Genomic DNA, 22394 nt, shown 5'->3' with positions numbered 1-22394 from the left:
AAAGAACAACTGAATTCCCCAATTGAAACAGAGGAGATAGAAGAAGCAATAAAATATCAAAAAAGGGGAAAAGCTCCAGGGCCTGATGGATTCACCGCTTGCTACTATAAAGAAATGAAATCTATTTTGACGACGCCATTGAAGGAAGTGATGAACAATATTTTAAGAGAAGGAGAAATTCCGGAAACATGGAAAGAGGCATACATTACTTTTATTCCAAAACAGGACTCAGATTTAACCCAAGTCAAAAATTATAGGCCGATCTCACTGTTAAATACGGACTATAAGATATTTGCTGGAATCCTTGCGAAGAGGATGAAAAAGATTTTATTAGAAATTATCCTTAAAGATCAGGCGGGTTTCCTTCCAGGCAGACAGATGAAAGACAATATAAGAAATATAATTAACATGATGGAATATCTGTCTGCCAGGATTGATAAACAAGCCATTATGATGTTTGTGGATGCGGAGAAGGTAAAGGTAAAGGTAAAGGTACCCCTGCCCGTACGGGCCAGTCTTGACAGACTCTGGGGTTGTGCGCCCATCTCACTTAAGAGGCCAGGGGCCAGCGCTGTCCGGAGACACTTCCGGGTCACGTGGCCAGCGTGACATCGCTGCTCTGGCGAGCCAGAGCCGCACACGGAAACGCCGTTTTACCTTCCCGCTGGTAAGTGGTCCCTATTTATCTACTTGCACCCGGAGGTACTTTCGAACTGCTAGGTTGGCAGGCGCTGGGACCGAGCAGCGGGAGCGCACCCCGCCGCAGGGATTCGAACCGCCGACCTTTCGATCGGCAAGCCCTAGGCGCTGAGGCTTTAACCCACAGCGCCACCTGAGAAGGCCTTCAATAATATAGCTTGGGACTTTATGTTGAGAAATCTAGAATACATGGAAGTTGGCAAAGAGTTTTTTAATGGAATAAAGGCAATTTATACAGAACAAAAAGCCAAACTGATTATAAACAACGTAGTCACAGAAGAAATAAGGATACAAAAAGGAACAAGACAGGGATACCCACTTTCACCATTACTATTTATAACGGTGTTAGAAGTCCTTTTGAATTCGATTAGACAAAATAAGGAAATAAAAGGTGTGACAATCGGCCAGAATGAATATAAGATTAAAGCGTTTGCGGATGACTTGGTAATAATGATTGAAGAGCCAATAATTATGGTAAAAGAAGTGTTGGAGGAAATGGAACAGTTTGGAAGAGTGGCAGGTTTTAAATTAAACAAAAAAACAAAAATGATTGTGAAGAACATGGACCAAGGTGCAATAGAAGTAATGCAACAACAAACACAGATAGAGGTGGTTAAAAAGGTGAAATACTTAGGAATATGGGTAACTCCTAAAAACATAGATCTATATAAGAACAACTATGAGCCAGTCTGGAAGGAAATAAAAAAGGACCTGGAGGTGTGGGGAAGAATGAAATTGTCATTTTGGGGAAGGATCTCTACAATTAAAATGAATGTTCTTCCAAAGATGTTATTTTTATTTCAGACTATCCCCATAATTAAGGGGAATAGAATTTTTAAAGAGTGGCAAAGAGCGATTTCAAGATATATTTGGCAGGGCAAAAAGCCAAGAATTCAATTTAAGTTGCTAACAGACATAAGAGAAAGGGGAGGCTTTGCCCTGCCGGATTTGAAATTGTATTGTGAGGCATCATGCCTTTGCTGGTTGAAAGAATGGATTAAATTAGAAAACAATGAATTGTTGGACTTAGAGGGGTTTGATAATAGATTTGGATGGCATGCGTACTTATGGCACGAGAAAAAGAGAGTCCATAAAGGTTTTGAAAATCACATCTTCCGAGGTCCTTTAATTGAGGTATGGGATAGGTATAAAAACCTATTAGAACCTAGAACGCCACTCTGGCTGTCACCTCTAGAAGTTATGAGTGCAAAGAAAACTAATATGAAAAGTAAGTGGATAACATATGGTCAACTGCTATTTAAAGAGGGAGGAAAATGGAAAATAAAACCTTACGAGCAGGTTAAAGAACATGTATATGACTGGTTGCATTATTTCCAAACAAATGAGATGTTTAGAAAAGATGGTAAAGAATGAGGTTTTGCGGACAAGGATTCTAAATTTCAGAGTGAAATTATAGACAATGATGGTAAAAATCTATCCAAAATGTACAAGCTGTTGTTAGAATGGAATTTAAAGGATGAAGAAGTTAAATCGGTAATGATTCGTTGGGCCAGAGATGTGGGCTACAATATACAATTTGAGGATTGGGAAAAGTTATGGAAGGAAGGCCTAAAATTTACTGCATGTATGACGTTAAAAGAGAATGTGATGAAAATGTTTTATAGATGGTATATGACACCGGCAAAATTAGCAAAAATGTATAAGACATGTAATAAGTGTTGGAAATGCAAAGATAAAGAAGGTACTTTTTATCACATGTGGTGGGAATGTAAGAAAGTGAAAGACTTCTGGGAAAAGATATTTAATGAACTGAAGAAGATCTTAAAATATACATTTATAAAGAAACCAGAAGTCTTTCTGTTAGGAATAGTAGGAAATGAGATAAAAAGAAAAGACTGTAAATTTTTTCAATATGCAATAACAGCAGCAAGAGTGTTACTGGCCCAGAAATGGAAAAAAAAGAAATACCGACTGTGGAAGAATGGAAAATGAAACTGTTAGACTACGCAGAGTTAGATAAACTGACAGGGAAGATTAGATACTTAAGAGACCAAAAGTTCATCGAGGTCTGGGGGAAATTTGTGGAATATCTGGAATATATAAGTGAGGGACAGATGACGCTAAAGGGATTTAAAGAAGCACTGTGAGTATTGTCTAAAGGGAATAGGAAAAAAGAGATAAATAATGTCAATATAAATCTGAGAAATGCGTAATTTAAATAATAACTATGGATGATTTACGGGACAGCTGGAGGAAGTCCTAAAAAAGAAATAAGTTGTGAAAAACTTGATGTGAAACTAATATGTCTTGTTTTGTTTTTTGATGTTAATCAATAAAAATTTATATATATATATAAAAAGAAAATGGCGGGCGGGGAGAGGGAAAGGGCCAGCTGCTCTGAGGCAAAAACAAAGGAAAAGGAGCCAGGAATCGACCAGAACCTCCCGGGTATCGATCAATCCATCCCAATCAATCTGTTGGTTATCCCTGGAATAAAACTACCATCTTCTCTCTGTATCTGAATGAACTTTCTCTGAGAGTCCGGATTAGCTTAAGGCTTCCCTCATCAATGGAATTCTAACTGGTTATATGAAAAATGAAAATGGTGGAAATGTGTCAAATTCAAAATCAATTCAATCTCCACAAGAGGAAAAACTCAAAACCTTCTCCGCCTAGCTTCTGCTCTGAGAGGGAAGAGGGAGCTAATCCCATTCTCACTGGAGTCAGTGGAAGTCACCATGGTCTCACCAGGAAATAGAAAAAAATGTCTGGTTTGAATCTCTCTTCTCTCTTAAGAAAATCCAGCCACACCCACTATGATACTTTGAATTTTGTCTTCACTGGGCCCCATAACCTTTGTAGGAATGGATTTAGGCACTATGAGCGGATGTACTGCTTAGTTATTATCCTTCCTTGATCACATTGTTGCATGTCATATGCTCTAATGTATACAAAGATATACCCTAATGCCACCATGTTCAACAGTTTCAAGATGGAAATGAATAATAATAATAATAATAATAATAATAATAATAATATTTTTTTATTTATACCCCGCCCTCCCCAGCCAAGGCCAGGCTCATAATAAAAACTATGCTAAAAAGAATATGTGTGAGTGTTTCAATGGGAGAAAGTAAAGGAAATACTGGACCCTTTCAAACTAAATGCTGTCGTACCTAATTTAAGTTGAATAATTTCATCTGCAAATGATTTCACAATGCTGCTCTCTACTCCCAGTGTAACAAACAAACTAAGTTTACAGGTAATCCTGGGTGATGAGTTCACCGACTTCAAGAACATTTGAATCTGTTCTGGAAAGCATTAGTTTCTGCAAATAAGCACCACTCACTTGAATAAACATTAAACTGAAAGGCAAATAATCCATTGTACAGCTCTGAATAGTTGTGGAGAAGAAGAAAAATCAGAGGGATTGTTTAATGATTTGCTAGAAACATTATGTAACATAATATATGGGCTGCTCATTGCAGTTGGTAGACACTGTTGTTGACCAAACTGCACTGTAGCTTTGTTGTTTTCGAAGACGTCTTTTAGACAGTGTTAGCCTTTGGGTTGCCAGGTTTTTATATGGAGGTTTTTGCTTTTATTCTGTTTGGCTCCGGATGCCTCCAGGCCTTGGAGCTCTGCTCAGGGGCGGAGCAAGGGGGTGCAGTGGGAGCGGGCCACACCGGGTGACATCCCGAGGGAGGGTGACACTCTGCATGCGTATCCCTGCCTGCGACTCCCAAGCCTACGCCTGTCGGGGCCCCTGGCAAAGCGGCAAACTCCCCCTTCCCCCAGCTCACTATAGGCTTGGGAGTCATGGGCGGGTTGCCCCGTCATCCAGGAAAAAGCCTTGCTCCACAGATCGCCTGCTTGCCCGCTTGGCGCTTCGCTTCCTTCCTGCTTGGGCTGCTTGGGCTGCTGGTGGAGGCGAGGGGCAGGCCAGGGAGGGGCATCGGTTGGACACAAGAAGTGCCCCCTCCCATCCCCCCGCCAGCTGGTGGGCGGCCTCCCTCCTTCCCTCGCCCCTTCCTGCCTCTTCTGCACACACGGAGCAAGAACCTCCCCCTCGCACCTGTAAAACAGGCTCTCTCTAACATTCCAGAGAAACCAAAAAGAAAAGCCACCGTTTTGAGCTCGTCTCTTTTATGGATACAACGATTAGTTTTGGCTACAACCATTGGGGATTGCACCAGCAGGGTAGAAAAACGCCTTTGCAATGCTTTGTTCTGATGCGTGGCCTCGCCGTTAATGAAATGCCCCCCTCTCAGCCATGGTATGTTTGCGTTGACGTATAGTAGTGGTTTTCTGAAATAAAACCAAAGGGCAATTCGCTGCTTGGCTGCAATTTTGCAAATGCAACTAAGGTCTTTGCTCTTTTGTAGTTCTCCATTGCCAGGTAGATTTGATATCTGCGGGCCTCAATTTTGTTCTGTTCCTACGTTATGACTCTTCCACTGCTGCTCCTGCAGAGTAGGTGACTTTATTCATGGAGATCCTGCCACGGTTTTTCTCTTCTTTTCTTAGAATAAGGCAGCAGCCAGCGGACTGGCTTTGTACTGAACCTTTTGTGAATATCTATTACAGTTGGTGAACAGTGAAGGGATCCTGTGCAGACATAGATGGAAATTGGATAACTATCAGAGGGTTGTGATTGTTCTCTCTCTCATTTACAATAATTCACAGTTTTAATAAAATAATGCCATATCAATCTGAATTGGAGCTTTTGATTAAGAGTGCAGATGCACTTATCACTTTTTAAGCCTGGGTGTTCCACGATTTCGAAACAAAACCCCAGAGAATTCTCTACCTCCAAGAAAAAAAAAACCCTCCAACAAAGCAGATATCTAAATATGAGTAACACATGTGCATTTATTTTGAAAATAATTGTCAGAGAACTCTTTGCTGCTAGTTACATGAAATTTGCGCCCTGCACGTCTCGAGCCGAGAGAGGGGGCGAAGAGCTGTGGCTGTGTCCTCGCCCCCCAACATGCACGCGATTCAGGCCGAGCGCTGCACCCCATTTGGGATCGGGGCCGGCAGGCAAGGCTAGGTGCAGTGTTGGAGCTGACTGAGCCCCCTGGCCATGTGCAGTCTACCTGTACAGTGGGTAGGGGGCTGCTGCTGATCCAACCCATGTAAACAGTACGCTGCATAATTGCACAATAATCAGCAGGCGAGAGGCGCTCATTAAAAGCCATTCCTCAGCTGCCCGGTGGTGTTTCTGCAGGGGAATTCCAGATGAACGACCCTCCCACCAGCCGCTCCCTGCCTTAGCCCAGCCTCTGGCTGAGGGAATGAAAAAGACCCCAAGTGAGCATGCAAGGCTGAAACGTTTCCTCTAACTTGAGCGAGCAGGAGTAGGAATCTCCGCTAAAGAATCCAGGACAGAGGGCCACCCAACCTCTCCAACCTCTTTTTTAATTGTTTGTATTTTTCTGTTTTTTTCTGTTTTTTTCTTTTGTTTGTTTTTACTTATTGTGATGTATTGTCTTGTTTTTTTGCTTAATTTGGTGTTTTCTCTTTTTTCCTTTTGTAACCTTTAAAACTTTAATAAATATTATTTTTTTTAAAAAAACGAAATATAATTTCAAATTTGGCACCGAAAATCCCCCTCTTTCTTTCCGATCCGTAAGTAATTTAAATTTAATTCTCAGTCTTTTTCCCCTGCCAAATAAATTTTGAGAGAGTTTTTTTGCCTATCTTTAAATATTGAGGATCCTCTAATCACTGGAATATTCTGGAATAAAAATAACATTTTCGGGGAGTATATTCATTGTTATTGCCGCCATTCTTCCTGACCATGAAAGTTTTACTCTGTTCCACGTGTCTAAGTCTTTTTTTATCTCTTTCAACATTGTAAAATAATTATCACCAATTAAATTTATGTTTTTCGTGGTTAACCAAATTCCCAAATATATATATATATATTACCACCTTGATTCCATTCTGTATCTCTAATTTTTATCTTGCACCTTTTTTCAAGTTTTTAGTCATCATTTTTGGCTTTAGTTTATTTAACTTAAAACCAGACAGTTTACCGTACTCCTCTAGTATTTCCAAGGCCTTATTGACACTTTTTTGCGGATCTTCTAAGGATAACACCAAATCATCTGTGTACGCTTTCAGTTTGTATTCTTTAGTTCCTATTTTAATCCCTCATAGGTAAAGGTAAAGGTACCCCTGCCCGTACGGGCCAGTCTTGACAGACTCTGGGGTTGTGCGCCCATCTCACTTAAGAGGCCAGGGGCCAGCGCTGTCCGGAGACACTTCCGGGTCACGTGGCCAGCGTGACATCGCTGCTCTGGCGAGCCAGAGCCGCACACGGAAACGCCGTTTACCTTCCCGCTGGTAAGCGGTCCCTATTTATCTACTTGCACCCGGAGGTGCTTTCGAACTGCTAGGTTGGCAGGCACTGGGACCGAGCAGCGGGAGCGCACCCTGCCGCAGGGATTCGAACCGCCGACCTTTCGATCGGCAAGCCCTAGGCGCTGAGGCTTTAACCCACAGCGCCACCTGCGTCCCATTTAATCCCTCATATCTCTGGTTTAATAATGGTTAATAATGGTTTAATGATTAGCTTGAGACAGTACCTAGCATAATATATATGCTGCTCACTGCAGTTGCAAGAGATTGTCCTCGACCAAACTGCACTGTGGCTTTCATTATAACCACTGCAAAAAAAATTGCTTGCTGAAACAAAATGGATTGGATGGAGCCAATTCCAGTGTTGTTCCTCTTTATCTTTATGGTTTACTTTGTTTTGAAACTGGGCACTTTCGGGAAAAAGAGCTCCCAAAACTTTCCACCAGGTCCCAGGCCTTTACCTCTCATTGGGAATCTCCACATCATGGATCTCCAGAGGCCTCACAGAACCATGTTAAAGGTAAAGATTCCAGTTCTTCCCATGGCAAGGCTGAAGGGTACTGGGGAAGCCCAATCAGATGAGCTTGGTAGAAAATTATTATTATTATTCTTAATATCAATAATACATTACATTTTCTTCTTTTAGAGCCTATAAATCTCATCTTCCCTTTGTGTGCTACAGAACCGCCTCTTAACATTCCCAGTCATAGGACCAAGTTGCAATTTATAACTGGTAATTTGAACAAGGTGTTTGGTGTCGAATCCCGTTTGACTCTGCCTCCATTTTCAAGGATGCAAAAGTGCCAATGCAAACCTTGCCCAGCCCAGCCTCCTCCTTCAGCCTATCTTTCTAAACTAGATTTGAGAGGTGCCATTAAAGGTATAATCACTTACAACTGCCTATTTTGTTCTGGTTTTCTGATTATTCATAGCAAATATTAGTGCTGCCAGAGCTGAATAATAATAATTTATTATTTATACTTTGTCCATCTGGCTGGGTTTCCCTGGCCACCAAACATACTAAGAATATGATAAAATATCAAACATTAAAAACTTCCCTTAAAAGGAGTGCCTTCAGGTGTCTTCTAAAAATCAGATAGTTGTTTATTGCCTTGACATCTGATGGGATGGCATTCCACAGGGCAGGTGCCACTACCGAGAAGGCGCTCTGTCTGGGCCCCTGTAACCTCACTTCTCGCAGTGAGGGAACCACCATAAGGCTCTGAGCCCTTGACCTGAGTGTCCAGGCTGAACGGTGGGGATGGAGACGCTCCTTCAGGATACTGGGCCGAGGCCATTTAGGGCTTTAAATGTCAGCTTCAAAACTTTGAATAGTGCTTGGAAATGTACTGGGAGCCAACGTAGGTCTTTCAGAACCAGTGGTATATTGTCTCGGCAGCCACTCCCAGTCACCAGTGTAGCTACCGCATTCTGGATTTGTTGCAGTTTCCGGGTCACCTTCAAAAGTAGTCCCACATAGAGCACATTGCAGTAGTACAAGCAGGAGATAACTAGAGCATGCACCACTCTGGCAAGACAGTCTGCTGGCAGATAGGGTCTCAGCCTGCGTACCAGATGGAGCTGGTAGACAGCTGCCCTGGACACAGAATTGACCTGTGCTTTCATGGATAGCTGTGAGTCCAAAATGAATCCCAGGCTGCACATCTGGTCCTTCAGAGGCACAGTTACCCCATTCAGGACCAGGAGTCCTCCACACCTGCCTGCCTCCTGTCCCCCCAAAACAGTGCTTCTGTCTTGTCAGGATTCAATCTCCATCTGTCAGCCACCATCCATCCTCCAACCGCCCTCCGACACTCACACAGGACCTTCACTGCCTTCAATGGTTTTTATTTAAAAGAGAGGTAGAGCTGGTTATTAATCCGCATACCCCACAAGTGAGAGCCCAGGGGCCTGAACACTCGTCCCCCAACACCACTTTCCGACACGCCCCAGGAAGAAGGAGCAAAACCACTGTATAACAGTATAACAGTGCCTCCAGCTCCCAGCCCCTCTAGACGGTCCAGAAGGATGTCATGGTCGATGATATCAAAGGTCACAGAGATCCAGCAGAACTAGGAAACAGCTTTCACCTTTGTCCTTAGCCGGCCGGAGATAATCGAGCAGCATAAGCAAGACAGTTTCAGTCCCATGATGAGGCTTGAATCCCAAATGGAAGGGATCCAAATTGTCCGCATCCTCTAGACATTCCTGGAGTTGTTCAGCAGCCACCCGCTCAATCACCTTGCCCAAGAATGGAAGATTTGAGACTGGGTGGTAGCTAATGCAGTCTTGGTTCTGTCAGAGACGATTTGCATTAATATATTCTTTGGGTATTCCAGAACTCTGTTTCTCAAGTTTTCTTCTGTTGAATTCCAGTTGTCAAAGCAGTATGGCCCTGTCTTCAGCATCCAAATGGGACCCCAGAAAGCTGTGGTGTTGACAGGATATGAGACAGTAAAGGAGGCTCTGGTTAATCAGGCGGACGCATTTGCTGACAGGCCCATCGTTCCATTATTTCAAGAGCTTACACAAGGCTTTGGTGAGGCACCTCCCTTTCTTTTGGAACTTGTAATGCTTGCAGCCACACACAGGTCCCACCAGGTGAACACAATCTGTTCCCAAGAAATGGTTTGTAGGATGAGTGTTTGCAAAGCAAGTCGTCGAAATCCATTGTTTCCTGTGGGGGAAATCCTTGCCAATTTTTCAACCCACCTCAGTGCCTTTGACATTGACAGAGTATCTGCAGGCATTAGGCTGAGCATGTGTCACAAAAAGTGTCACCTGTGGATTTCTGAAGATCAAGCTAAAATGTTAAAAAGAGTGGACCAGGTCAGCCTTTTTTGGTCTTGACTTTCAGTGGATAAGTGGTGCTCTGTTGAAGAAACAAAAATGGAGACCATTTAAAGCAAACCTTTCCCATTCCCACCTTCTTCCAAACAGTCATATTGCAGAGGTGGGGGAGAATGAGACAGGAGGATTGTGAATAATAGTCACACAGCACAGTAATGCCACACACCAAGGGGAAACTGACTGACCATTTTCTGCCCCAACCTATATAGAGACAAAAAATGAAGGAGGCATAATGGGGAATACAAAATAACAAGCTGAGTTCTGCTGGGATGCCTGACATGTAAAAACCACCCTCCACTCTAGCCTACACTTTGTAGGGGAAAATATTGTTCAATGTGTTCTCAGGCCATGCTCTGATGGCACAGCTGCCAGCTCCAAAGTCTGAATGGGAGAATAGCTGGGATCCATTCTCAGTTCCATGGAAGAAATGCAGAACACAATTTATTGATATCTTTGTACAATGGCCATGCAGACATGAAACCTTTCCTCCCGTCTCATCAGGTGTAATTCTGTCTAATGGTGAGAACTGGAAAGTGATGCGGCGGTTTGCTTTAAGCACATTGCGGGCCTACGGAATGGGAAAGAGTTCCATAGAGGACAGAATTGTTGAGGAATGCAGTGTCCTGATAAATAAATTTGAATCTTACGAAGGTGAGTTGGTGTTTTCCTCTGGTGCATAACTATACTAGCATAGTTTAAAGGTGCCAAGACTATTGTGTTACATATTCCTAACTTCCAGAAGCACAGATCCCAGGGTTCGCTGCAGTTGGACTGTTCCTGTAACATGCAGATTGTACTGCAACAACTCCTGTGACTTCCAAGCATTTCTTAGCCCAGCTATGGCCACATCCAGCAGCACTTAGGATCAGTTTATTTGATAAATGAGGTCTACTCATAGGGAAGCTGCCAGTAGGGATTTAAGACAACAAAGAACAGATTTAGCATGTCCATTCTAGGAATGCTGTACTCGTCTCTTATGTGTTTTACATCCCACATTTTAAACAGAATATTTTTGCTAAACTGTCATATTTATGTATAGGAAAACCATTTGAGACCACCACAATTATGAATGCCGCTGTTGCTAATATAATAGTGGCCATACTACTAGACAAGCGATTTGATTATGAAGATCCCACATACATAAGACTTCTGAAGTTGGTCAATGAAAATAGCCGGCTCGCCGGAAGCTTTTCAGTCACGGTAATCTATTTTTTACAATTAAAACAAACAAGCAGTTGATTATAACAAACCCAGTTGATTATAACAAACAAACCCAGTCACTCGGCTGGGTGAGGACTGGGTGAGGACTGTTCCTTTGGTTGTTGTTGTTGTTTTATTGGTTCTGTATAGTTTGTGTTTTGTTTTTAAGGGGCGGGATCAGGGCTGCCTGGGAGTGGGGCCCCAGCCAACACGACTGCAGCCCGCAGACTGTCTCGCCAGAGTGGTGCATGCTCTAGTAATCTCCCGCTTGGACTACTGCAATGCGCTCTACGTGGGGCTACCTTTGAAGGTGACTCGGAAACTACAACTAATCCAGAATGCAACAGCTAGACTGGTGACTGGGGGCGGCCGCTGAGACCACATAACACCTGTCTTGAAAGACCTACATTGGCTCCCAGTATGTTTCCGAACACAATTCAAAGTGCTGGTGTTGACCTTTAAAGCCCAGAGCGTCTCCACCCCCATCGTTCTGCCCGGACGCTGAGGTCCAGTGCCGAGGGCCATCTGGCGGTTCCATCATTGCGAGAAGCAAAGCTACAGGGAACCAGGCAGAGGGACTTATTGGTAGTGGCGCCCACCCTGTGGAACGCCCTCCCATCAGATGTTAAAGCGATAAATAACTACGTGACATTCAGAAGACATCTTAAGGCAGCCCTGTTCAGGGAAGTTTTTAATCTGTGATATTTTAGTGTATATTTGGTTTCTATGGAAGCCGCCCAGAGTGGCAAAATATTTAGAAAACTCACACGGCACAGTCATCCCATAACTATAATAAAGTCTCTTTCGCACACACGCTTTCTGGCCTCACTGCCGTTAGGACTCCAAGGACAAGGAAAAACAAGTGATAGTTGGTTCCATGATGGCTCAGAAGGGGCCTCCAAGGGCAGATCTCCCTCTCTGAAGGCGAACCTCCAGAGGAGAACTGCCATAGCCTACTATTCTGGGCTTGCACATAAATTTTGCTCTGAAAGACCCAGCTGAGAGTACAATACTGAGTTTTTCTAATGTCTCTTTTTCCTTTTTCACATTTTTATCCTTTCAGCTATATAACGTGTTTCCTGCTCTTGGTTTTCTATTGGGGGCTCCTAAGACTTTCAATCAAAACAGAGCTGAGCTGTTTGCCTTCATAAATGCCACCTTCATAAAACACCTCAGAGATCTGGATGAAAATGACCAGAGGAGCTTTATTGACTCATTTCTTATCCAACAACAAGAGGTAAGTTGGCCCAGAATAAGCGTTGACATTTTCAATTCATGTTTTGAGGGCATATTCGCAAGTGAATGCAAAAGTTGTAGTCAGGAAGTCTCACTTCAGAAGGGACCAACCTGGCATACTTCCTCCCCTTTCCCAATAGTCAGCCATTGTTAATGTGTTACAGAAGTTGCCTCTGCAGGGTCAATGGTTGCATGCTCAACAGCATTTCTGGGGAAAAAATCCCTGATCAGGAAAACATGTATTTATAGATAATTATGCAGTGATGAGAGGTAATCAAGTCATAAATATTGGTTGCCAGACTCCCTTTTGATACAAAGGGGGACGGGATAATGCCTCATGTGCTCAGAAGAAGGCGTTCTTCACACTGAAGGAGATAGGAAGCTTTGAGGGTGGGGAGCAAGGAAAAAACATTGGCCCATGCACTGACCAATCAGCCTTAAATTAGGGCTTCAGTTCTTTTAACCATTACTAAGACTGGAAATGGGACGCAGGTTGCGCTGTGGGTTAAAGCCTCAGCGCCTAGGACTTGCCGATCGAAAGGTCAGCGGTTCGAATCCCTGCGGCGGGGTGCGCTCCCGCTGCTCGGTCCCAGCGCCTGCCAACCTAGCAGTTCGAAAGCACCTCCGGGTGCAAGTAGATAAATAGGGACCGCTTACCAGCGGGAAGGTAAACGGCGTTTCCGTGTGCGGCTCTGGCTCGCCAGAGCAGCGATGTCACGCTGGCCACGTGACCCGGAAGTGTCTCCGGACAGCGCTGGCCCCTGGCCTCTTAAGTGAGATGGGCACACAACCCCAGAGTCTGTCAAGACTGGCCCGTACGGGCAGGGGTACCTTTACCTTTACCTTTACTTAAGACTGGAAATAAATATGAATTGGAGTTTCTGCTCATCATTTAATTAGCACCCAGAAAAGGAAACAGGTGGTTGGGTGACAACAAAGTTCTAAATAACAGGCTGGAAATTATTTCTAAAATCTTAAACTAATTACTGATGAGTTTGAAAAGTAAAAGCAGATCTACAGGCCTGGTGTGCTGGTCCCATGGGTTACCCGAGAGGCGAGGTCCAAGTCCGGTCCGTGGTCAAAGGCGCAACATGGAGGCAGTCCATAGTAGCTGAAGCTGGGTGCAGGGCAGGGAGTCAGGTGAAGTCAGGGACAGGCATGCAAGCAGGGAGCCAGGGCGGGTCAGGAGCTCAGGCAGGAAAGCAGGACAGGGACCAGGCGGGAACTAGCAACCAACAATGATGCTCCTGCAAGTTGGGACTGGGGCTGGCCGACTTTTATCTGCCCCGAGGCATAGGGCGGCCCCGATCCCCTGGTGACTCACCTCTCCTGGCCTGGAGGCGAGCACTCCTCCTGCAGGAACTTAGTTCCTTCCTCCTCTCTGCCCTGAGCCTCTGCAGCTCAGGAGAGGCTGGAGGGTTACCGGACCCAGAGGCAACCTCAGCTTCCTCTGACGGGGCTGAGAGTGGAGCACCTGCAGGCCATGGGTCCTCCATCACCTCAGGAGCCAGAGCAGACTCAGCTGATGCCTGCACCTGAGGATCCAGCACAGGTGAGGACCCTTCAGGCTCATGCCCCAGCTCTGGCTCAGCTGGTTCTGGAGGCGGGGAATCCTGTGCAGGCTGGGATCCCTCAGGTTCAGCATCCGAGTCCAAATCCCAGGCCATCACACTTGAATTTGCTTTTAACTTTCAATCTACATTGCCTATAAAACTGTTTTCTTCCTGTCTTTCCTGTGCTATCCTGACTGGGAAATAAAAGTGAATTCTATCTGCATCACAAGGGCAGCATAACGGAGACGCTCAAGTGGGGGGGAGGGGGTCTCATTAATCAGGCAAAAATAACTGACTCCTTCATTGCTTCTTGAAAATATATGAAAATGCCATAATGAACAGTTAGCACAGTTAAGAGATGAGATGTGCAGAAAGTTTAGAGAGATTTGATCAGAGATGCAATTGCAGATAAAATAATCTATAGAAACTGTGGGAAAAGACTTGGACTTTTCCCTGCCTAAAAGGAAAACAACAGCTTTACAGCTGTATGAAGGGATGAAACAAATAAAAGACGCTGTTGTGAAAATCTGAATATTTTGAATAATAGTTATATACATAATTCACATACAGAGATGCGGAAGACTGCTTTTCTTCCTTTGCTTTATTTTATTTTTTAGCTTGTGTTTTCTGTGACTTTTAATCATTGTTAATTCTCTGTATGTTCTATCTGTATGTATGTTTTGTTTTTTGAAGTTCTATATTTTGGATAAATGAAGATACCCTCAGGAAGGAGATGGACCAAAGATGAAAGGATCTGTGTGAGATGCAGAGAGGATCCCTCAGGGTGGGAAGCTGAGGAAAGAGGTGGGAACTGGGAGGGTTCACTCTTCTGGGTCTGGAATAAGGGTTAAGGTATAAATAATAAAGATCTTAGAATTATTGTTCTTCCCCTTTCTTTTTCTTTTCTCTTTTAAAAAATTCTCTTCTTTTTTGTTTTCTAGTTTGTCCTGCTGCAAATTCACAGCAGTCTGAAACTGAGCCACTTTTAGATAGGCAGGATGGCCTTTTGGGAGAGTAGTTGTACGATAGGAGGGGAAATGGTAGAAAGGAGAATTATTGGATGGTAAGATCCAAGTTTTGGGCAAGTACTGTTTCGTGAGAGAACTACAGCATAGATTTAAAAACGACAAAATATGCAGCAAAGTAATAGTGGAAATATAAGTTGCTGAAAAGCATATTTTAACATATGTACCAAATAAAGGTTTTAAACAGCTAAGAAGTTTTAATGTTATTTCACTCTGCTTTTGATCCTCTGCCTCCCTTGTGAATCTGCTGGTTGTAAGGTGAAACTGCATGGCTGCGCCTTTGTGAGAGAAAAATGCTAGGAATGTATCCCTGATAAGCAAGGACTGTGTGGATCTTAGAAAATGTGCTCAGTATGGTGAATATCCCGAAAAACACACCACTGTTGGTCGGTGCCGTACGGCAACTATTGAATGAACAATTGGAAGACCTCCTTCCTCTCTTCACTCCCTTCTGGCTCCCAGGGGGACGGGCAGCTATTACAACCAGCAACTCTATTGGTGTTACTCTTCCTGTTAGAAAGTGTGGCTGAAGGGAGTTGCAATCTCAAAAATATGGAGGGCACCACATTGTCCATATCAGTTTAATGAAACAGTTCCAGATGAATATGTGGTATTTCTGTGTCATTTTTCCAGTTTATGAGTAAATACATTAAAGACTATGAGTAAATGCATTAAATAAGTTCAACTGAGAACCATATATGTCAGCAGAAAACAACACTTTATGGTAACCCTGATTTCAGATCTCCACAAGTGTTCGCCAAAAATTCTGGCTTCCATGTATGCAGTCATAATACTGTTGCAAGTTAGTGGGGTCCACCTCTATCTTATGCTCGGGTTGTATATATGTGTAAATAAACCCTGTATCGGACTTCCTGTTTCTTGCCAAGGGATATGGCTGCTTCCCATGAGATAGGACACCCAGTTGTGCCAGAAATTCAAGACTAATATGAGGGTCATTTGTCCTGCTGATCCCTCCAGGGGATGAGGGGGCTGTCTCACCCACAGATTCTCTGATATCTGTTGCCCACAACAAGATGTGGGGGCAGAGGACGCTGGGTGCTGGACCCTGGCACAGAAGAACTCTCTGGATTCAATCTCTCGAGCAGGGACACCTGTTTTTAAAAATTACTAAGATTCAGACCAAAAATGGGCGTTTCCTGGATGGAGGAAATGAAAGAAAAATCTGCTAAATTATACAGTCGCTTGGGCTGAAGTGGCTTGGGCTGAAGAGGAGATAAGATGGCGGCGGTTGCTACACACTTACAAAAAGAAGAATCCTCCTTCCCCAGACAGGTTGGAAATATTTTCTCAATTATAAAAAGGGGTGTATTTTACATAAAAATGCATTTGCTTGCATGGATATATTTTTACACATGGTCTGAAGAGAGAGTGACAGCAGATTTTGGGTGCCTGCCGGTTTTCCTAGGGCTGGGGAAAACTGGTGGGGGGACATGGAGTGCATAGAAGAGCTGGAACAATTTCTATATAACTTACTGTTTATGAAGCACACCCTCACCTAATTGCATTTACTGGACACATTCAAAACATCAGTTCATCAAAAGAGAACAAAGAGAAAACAGGGCCGTTATTCTTAACTTTGGGTGGAAGCCCAGGACTTTCAGCAGAAGGAGATGAACAAGAGAGAACAGTCTTTTAAAATAATCTAAGAAAGGGAAATACTGAAATAAAAGCTCCTGTTAAAACAAGATTGGGAGTCACATACCAGCGAATGATTGATTGAGAAGACAAGGACGGTAAATCAGAATTTGGAAACTGGAAATTAACAAGAAAGCAGAAAACAAATAAATATATTATCTCTGAAACCCAGGACATGATGAATCCTACCTTTGAAATTTCTTTGAATTTGGAATATATAATTGGTAATATTGTATATGATTTCATTTGATTTGTTAATAATTGGAAGATTTTTATTGGAAAATGAATGAACATTATTTTAAAATAAATAAATAAACCCTATATCATCATGATGGCATAGTCTGGAAAGCCTGGAATCTCTCACTACTTAGCGACTGGGGTGATGTGCAATGATACTTTGGATCATCGGGTTCAGTCAGCTATTCATTTTTATCTTTGCACATGAAATTTTCTCACTACATTCGTTTTAATCAGTTCATACTCTTTGCAACCCAGGAGGAGAAGAAGAAGAAGAAGACGAATGCATATTTCCACAACGAAAACTTAAAAGCTGTTGTGGCCAACTTATTTGGTGCTGGCATGGAGACAACTTCCACCACACTGCGCTGGGGACTGTTACTAATGATGAAACATCCTGAAATTCAGAGTGAGTGCTTTTAATTGGGTTGGCTCCCATTATTCTGAGATATCTAAATTCCAGTTATATGTAACTATTAGAGAGAGAAAATATTTATAAGTTGCATATATATATATATAATTACAACAATTGTTCAGTCATAAGCTTAACATTTAAACCTGGAACTCCCTTCTCCCTCTTTCTGTGGTTCTTTACATTTCATTTCATATTCCTGCATACTCCAAATTATCTCAACATATTATTTTAGATATATATTTCTGTATATATCCCATAGATATATTGAAACTGTGGGTTTTTTCATTAATCCTGCCAATGTCTTAGTATGTTTACAGTTTGTTTATAAATTCATAATAAACCATTTCCATTGCTTTCCAAAAATAATAATAATCTTGTTCTCCCAGTAAGTTTTTCCATTTCTGCGTAGTCCATTAATTTCTGTATACATTCTTCTCTTGTCGGGATCTCTTCATCGTTCCATATTTGAGCAAATATTAATCTTGCAGCCATGATTGCATAAATAAATAAATGTGTATAAATTTATATAAATTGCATACATAAATAAATTTCTAAATATTCTATACTAAATAAATTTCTAGGTAGTTCTGATCTCATAAGAAAAGCTTATGGCTTTTTAAACATCTTAAACACCTTTTTCAATTCATCATATATCATTTCCCAGTAAACTTTAACCTTATTACAAGACCACCACATATGAAAAATAGTGCCTTCTATCTTTTTATGTTTCCAGCACATATTCAGTTTGGATTTATACATTTTAGCCAATTTACTAGGTGTCAGGTACCATCCATGTAACATTTTCATATAGTTGTCTCTTAAACTATAACATTCTGTAAATTTTAGATCCACATTTGATAAACTTTCCCATGTCTCCATTTCTTTATTATTACTAATATCTATTGCCCAGTGTATCATTGAAGATTTCACTAAATAATATACATTCACTAAATAACAACAACAACAACAACAACAATAATAATAATAAACAATGAAAAGAATATTGTCAGTAATACATTCAGTTTAATGGCTGAAGTAACAAAAGTTTCATTCTCCTCCATTGGTTTTATCTTTATTAATTTTAAGACCTGCTATTTCTAAAAAAATAAATAAAAAATCTTTTCCAATGCCTTTGAGATTGACTCTATTGGTTCCTCAACAAATATCACCACAGTATATCCAACAGCTATATATTAAATATTATTATATTATATTATATTATATTATATTATATTATATTATATATTATATTATATTATATTATATTATATTATATTATATTATATTATATTATATTATATTATATTATATTATAATATTATATTATATTATATTATATTATATTATATTATATTATATTATATTATATTATATTATATTATATTTTTCCTATTGTCTCTTTCCCGCTTTTATTTACCTTTTTTATTATATCTTATTCTTTGTGCCAAAACTTCTAAAGCTGTTATAAACAAGGAAGGTGACAGTGGGCAACCCTGTCTAGTTCCTTTAGTTCCTTTAGTTATTTAACTATTTTCAGTCAATACATTACTTACTGATGGATCAGTATATATTGCCTTAACTCCTTTTATAAAACTGTCTCCACAAACCATATATTCCAAAGCCTTAAACATATAAAGTCCCAGGAGACATTGTCAAATGCTTTCTCGGAGTCTAAATGCTTTCTCTTTTAATACAGTTTTCAACCTATTAGCTAATATGTCTACAAACAGTTTATAATCGTTATCCAACATCGAAATAAGTCGATAGCTCTTAGTTATTTCTCTTTTGCCTCCACCTCTTCCTGTCCAAATGCTCTTTCTCCACCATATTTTCCACCATATTTTCTCCAAAATTTGTATGGCTTGGTAGGATCACAAAATCTTTGTTTTTGACCTTTATATGTAAAAGATACCACTTCAGGATATTCCCAGCAGTGATATTTTAATAATCATTCTGGATGAAATTCCCTACATCAGTATATCAAGTTATTGGCTAAAATGTTTTTCCTGTTTAAAAAATACCAGTGTCACATTCTGGAGACTAAGTATGTGAGTATATTCTCTATTTATTTGTCTTTTGCCTCTACCTCTGTTGAATCTACCTCTTCCTGTCCAGCTTCCCTTCCAAATGCTCTTTCTCCAGCTAACTCTTTCCCATATTTTCTCCAAAATTTGTCGGGGTCTGGAGGATCCCAAAATCTTTGTTTTTGACCTTTATATGTAAAAGTTACCATTTCAGAATATTCCCAGCAGTGATATTTTAATAATCCTCCTGGATGAATTTCTCTCCCTCAGTATATCAGGTTATTGTCTATATTGTTTGTCCTTCTTAAAAATACATTTGTTAAATTCTAGAGATTAAATTCTAGAGATTAAATTTGCGAGCCTATGGAATTGTAGAACGAGTTTATTCCCGTTCTATGCTGGAGAGATTAATATTTTGAGAGACAAAAGCCAAAGTCAAAGAGATAATCTTGTAGGAGTGGAGAATCAAGACAGACAAGTAGGTGGTGATCAGAGAGACGTCCTTTTTTTGGCAAGCTCTCAGAGTCTCTCTTTTATTGAGTATTAACAAGCTTTGCCACAAATGAGCTAGTGGCTGATTGGCTATTATAGAGACAAAGAAACTCATCGCTGATTGGTTAACATATGCATAAGGCGGGTACAAGGCGGGATTACATATACACATTAATCTTCAATAGTTCAAAGACTTAAACAAGGTAGAGCTTAGACAGGTATGAAAGCTCTTAATCCACTTATAACTAAGATTGATTATAATATGACTAAAGCTATTACTAATGTTATGATCATAACATAAGAGCACATAATCAATTATACATTGAAGAAGAGTATATCAGTGTGAACTTAGGGTGAACCAAAAGAGGGGAATGCTTGTGTGCCTGGTACAGCTTTGTGGAATGTGTAGGAGGGATTATAAGCAAAGCTAGAGGATTAAAGGTGAGACTTGAGTATTTCAAGAAAGGCAAGAAGGGGGGGGGGTAGCACTAGTTCCCAGAATCTCCCAGAATGCCACACAGAAGAGAACCAATGTTTCCCAATAATGGCACAGAAATAGAACATCCCTTCATAATCTTAGCAGAAAAATAAACGTATTTCTTTTTGTTGCCACCAGTAAAGGTCCAAGAAGAAATTGCAAAGGTTGTTGGATCTTCTCAGCCAAGGATTGAACACCGAACAAAAATGCCTTATACAGATGCCGTGGTCCATGAGATCCAGAGGTTTGCCAATATTGTCCCAACCAACCTGCCACATGCCACGACTACAGATGTTACCCTCAATGGCTACTTCATTCCAAAGGTGATCCTTTTCATTGAACTGCTGCCCACTAGTTACAATACATTTTAAGGCTTTCCTGGGAGTAAGCCCCTTGGACTTCAGTGTGGGTGACATCTGCGCAGACTTGTATAGGATTGCATTGTAAGCAAGCAATCTACCCATCAGAAGCTGTCAGGCATCAGCTTCAACCCATTAAACAGATCTCAGTGGAAAGGAGCACAAGGTTGGGAAAGAAACCATTTCTAGTGGGAGATCATGGTTTATACATTAAAGTTTGTCACACTAAAGACATTTCTCAGATGAACTCAAATCTCATTTCTCCTACACTAAATATTTATTGTACCAGAGGCATACACGTTATTTTAAAATGACTCTTGCTTTGCCTTTGCAGGGGACATACATCATACCATTGCTGTCCTCTGTGCTGCACGATGAATCTCAATGGGAGAAACCATATAAATTCTATCCTGGGCATTTTCTCAACTCTGAAGGAAAATTCTTAAAGAGGGATGCTTTCATGCCTTTCTCTGCAGGTATTTTTTTTTACTTTTGTGTATATCAGCATATTGTGTACTTAGTCAATGGGATTTTTACATGCCTGGAATGTAACCTATTGTGCAAAGGTAAGAATCACATCAGTTGCTGTGGCCATTTCTGCCACTAGATCTGACCACTTGGTGTGCGGCCCCTGGAATGTTGCTCACCAGGGAATGTGGCCCTCAGGCTGAGAAAGGTTTCCCACCCCTGCCATTGCATGATGGCTCGTATTGGGAGTTCATAATTCTTTTAAGATGGGCACTGTGAGCTGTTATTTTATCTCTGCATTTTAATCTGCTTTAAAGTATTTGTGATGATGTTATTGAGCAACTGCTAAACCCAGTTTCTCTGCTGCCTGTGTGTCCTTACATGTCGGAGAGCATGTTTAGGTGAGACTCTTGCCAAAATGGAGCTCTTCCTCTTCTTCACAAGTCTCCTGCAGAGATTCACCTTCCAGCCACCCCCTGGAACATCTCAGGAAGACCTGGACCTTACTCCTGCTATTGGGCTTACAACATCGCCCATGCCCCACCAACTCTGTGCTCTGCCACGTTTCTAAGACTCACAAGCTCCTGGCTTGCTTAGCCTACCTGGGTATGCAATGCGAGCCTTTTTTTAAACACCACTGTTCAACAAGGGTATTTGAGTTGAGTAGCCTAGTGGTGGAATTGGTGCATGCTTTGTCACAAACCTGAAGTGTTCCCCTTTACCTGCCATACTGCCGAATCCCGTGAAACTAGCATTGGAGCATCTCTTACTTAAAACCTGACCCTGAGTTCTTATGACACTTGAGGCATAGAGATCAATCAACAAATCTGGTTGCATGTTTTCCCATGTTAACATATACCTTCAAATATCTTGAAGCATCATATTCCCAGGTAGATGTGCAGGGAATTGTGATCAAGATGAAAAAGAGTCTGGAAACCATGCCTTATGAGGAATGGTTGAGGAAGTTGGGTATGTTAACATCTGTGGCTGCAATGTATTTTGATTCTGAACTGTATTTGTTGATGTCAGGCAATGGCTTTGTTTCCTCTGGGTTCTTTAAAAAGTCTGTAATAATAAATCTGGCAACTGGGTTTGCTTCTGGCATCTCCATGCTACCAATTAATTCTGTGACTTTCTGCTTCTGGCTTAGAACAGGGACGTCCAGCTCCCACGAGACTGCGATCTACTCATTGGGGGGGGGGGGGACTGGCAGCCAAAGTTGTTCAGCTTCTTTTCGAGAGGAAAGTTCCATTTTAGGGGTTAAGGCCAAGGTTCTTGAGCCTTTTTTATGGAGAAAATCTCTGCTATTAAGGGGAAAATGTCAGACTAAAGGGGAGAGGGGATTAGTCATTCACCAAAAGATTGCTATGGAAAC

The 22394-nt window shown here is 41.5% G+C and overlaps 1 protein-coding gene across 1 annotated transcript; it reads left to right on the top strand.

The window, feature by feature from the left end:
• Positions 1 to 7266: 7266 nt before the first annotated feature.
• On the top strand, positions 7267 to 21368 carry LOC307213413 (cytochrome P450 2K1-like; the record flags this gene model as incomplete). The annotated part of the gene is made up of 9 exons (XM_079971280.1): positions 7267 to 7546; positions 9403 to 9565; positions 10378 to 10527; positions 10916 to 11076; positions 12140 to 12313; positions 17045 to 17192; positions 20331 to 20515; positions 20886 to 21027; positions 21337 to 21368. The coding sequence occupies exons 1-9, from the start codon at positions 7364 to 7366 to the stop codon at positions 21366 to 21368; spliced, it is 1338 nt and encodes a 445-aa protein (XP_079827406.1). The 5' UTR covers positions 7267 to 7363.
• Positions 21369 to 22394: the final 1026 nt, after the last annotated feature.

Source organism: Podarcis cretensis (assembly GCF_951804945.1).
Source record: "Podarcis cretensis genome assembly, chromosome: 3".
Lineage (NCBI taxonomy): Eukaryota > Metazoa > Chordata > Lepidosauria > Squamata > Lacertidae > Podarcis > Podarcis cretensis.
Note: the sequence above shows the minus strand (reverse complement) of the source record. Positions and strands in the feature narration are given on the sequence as shown.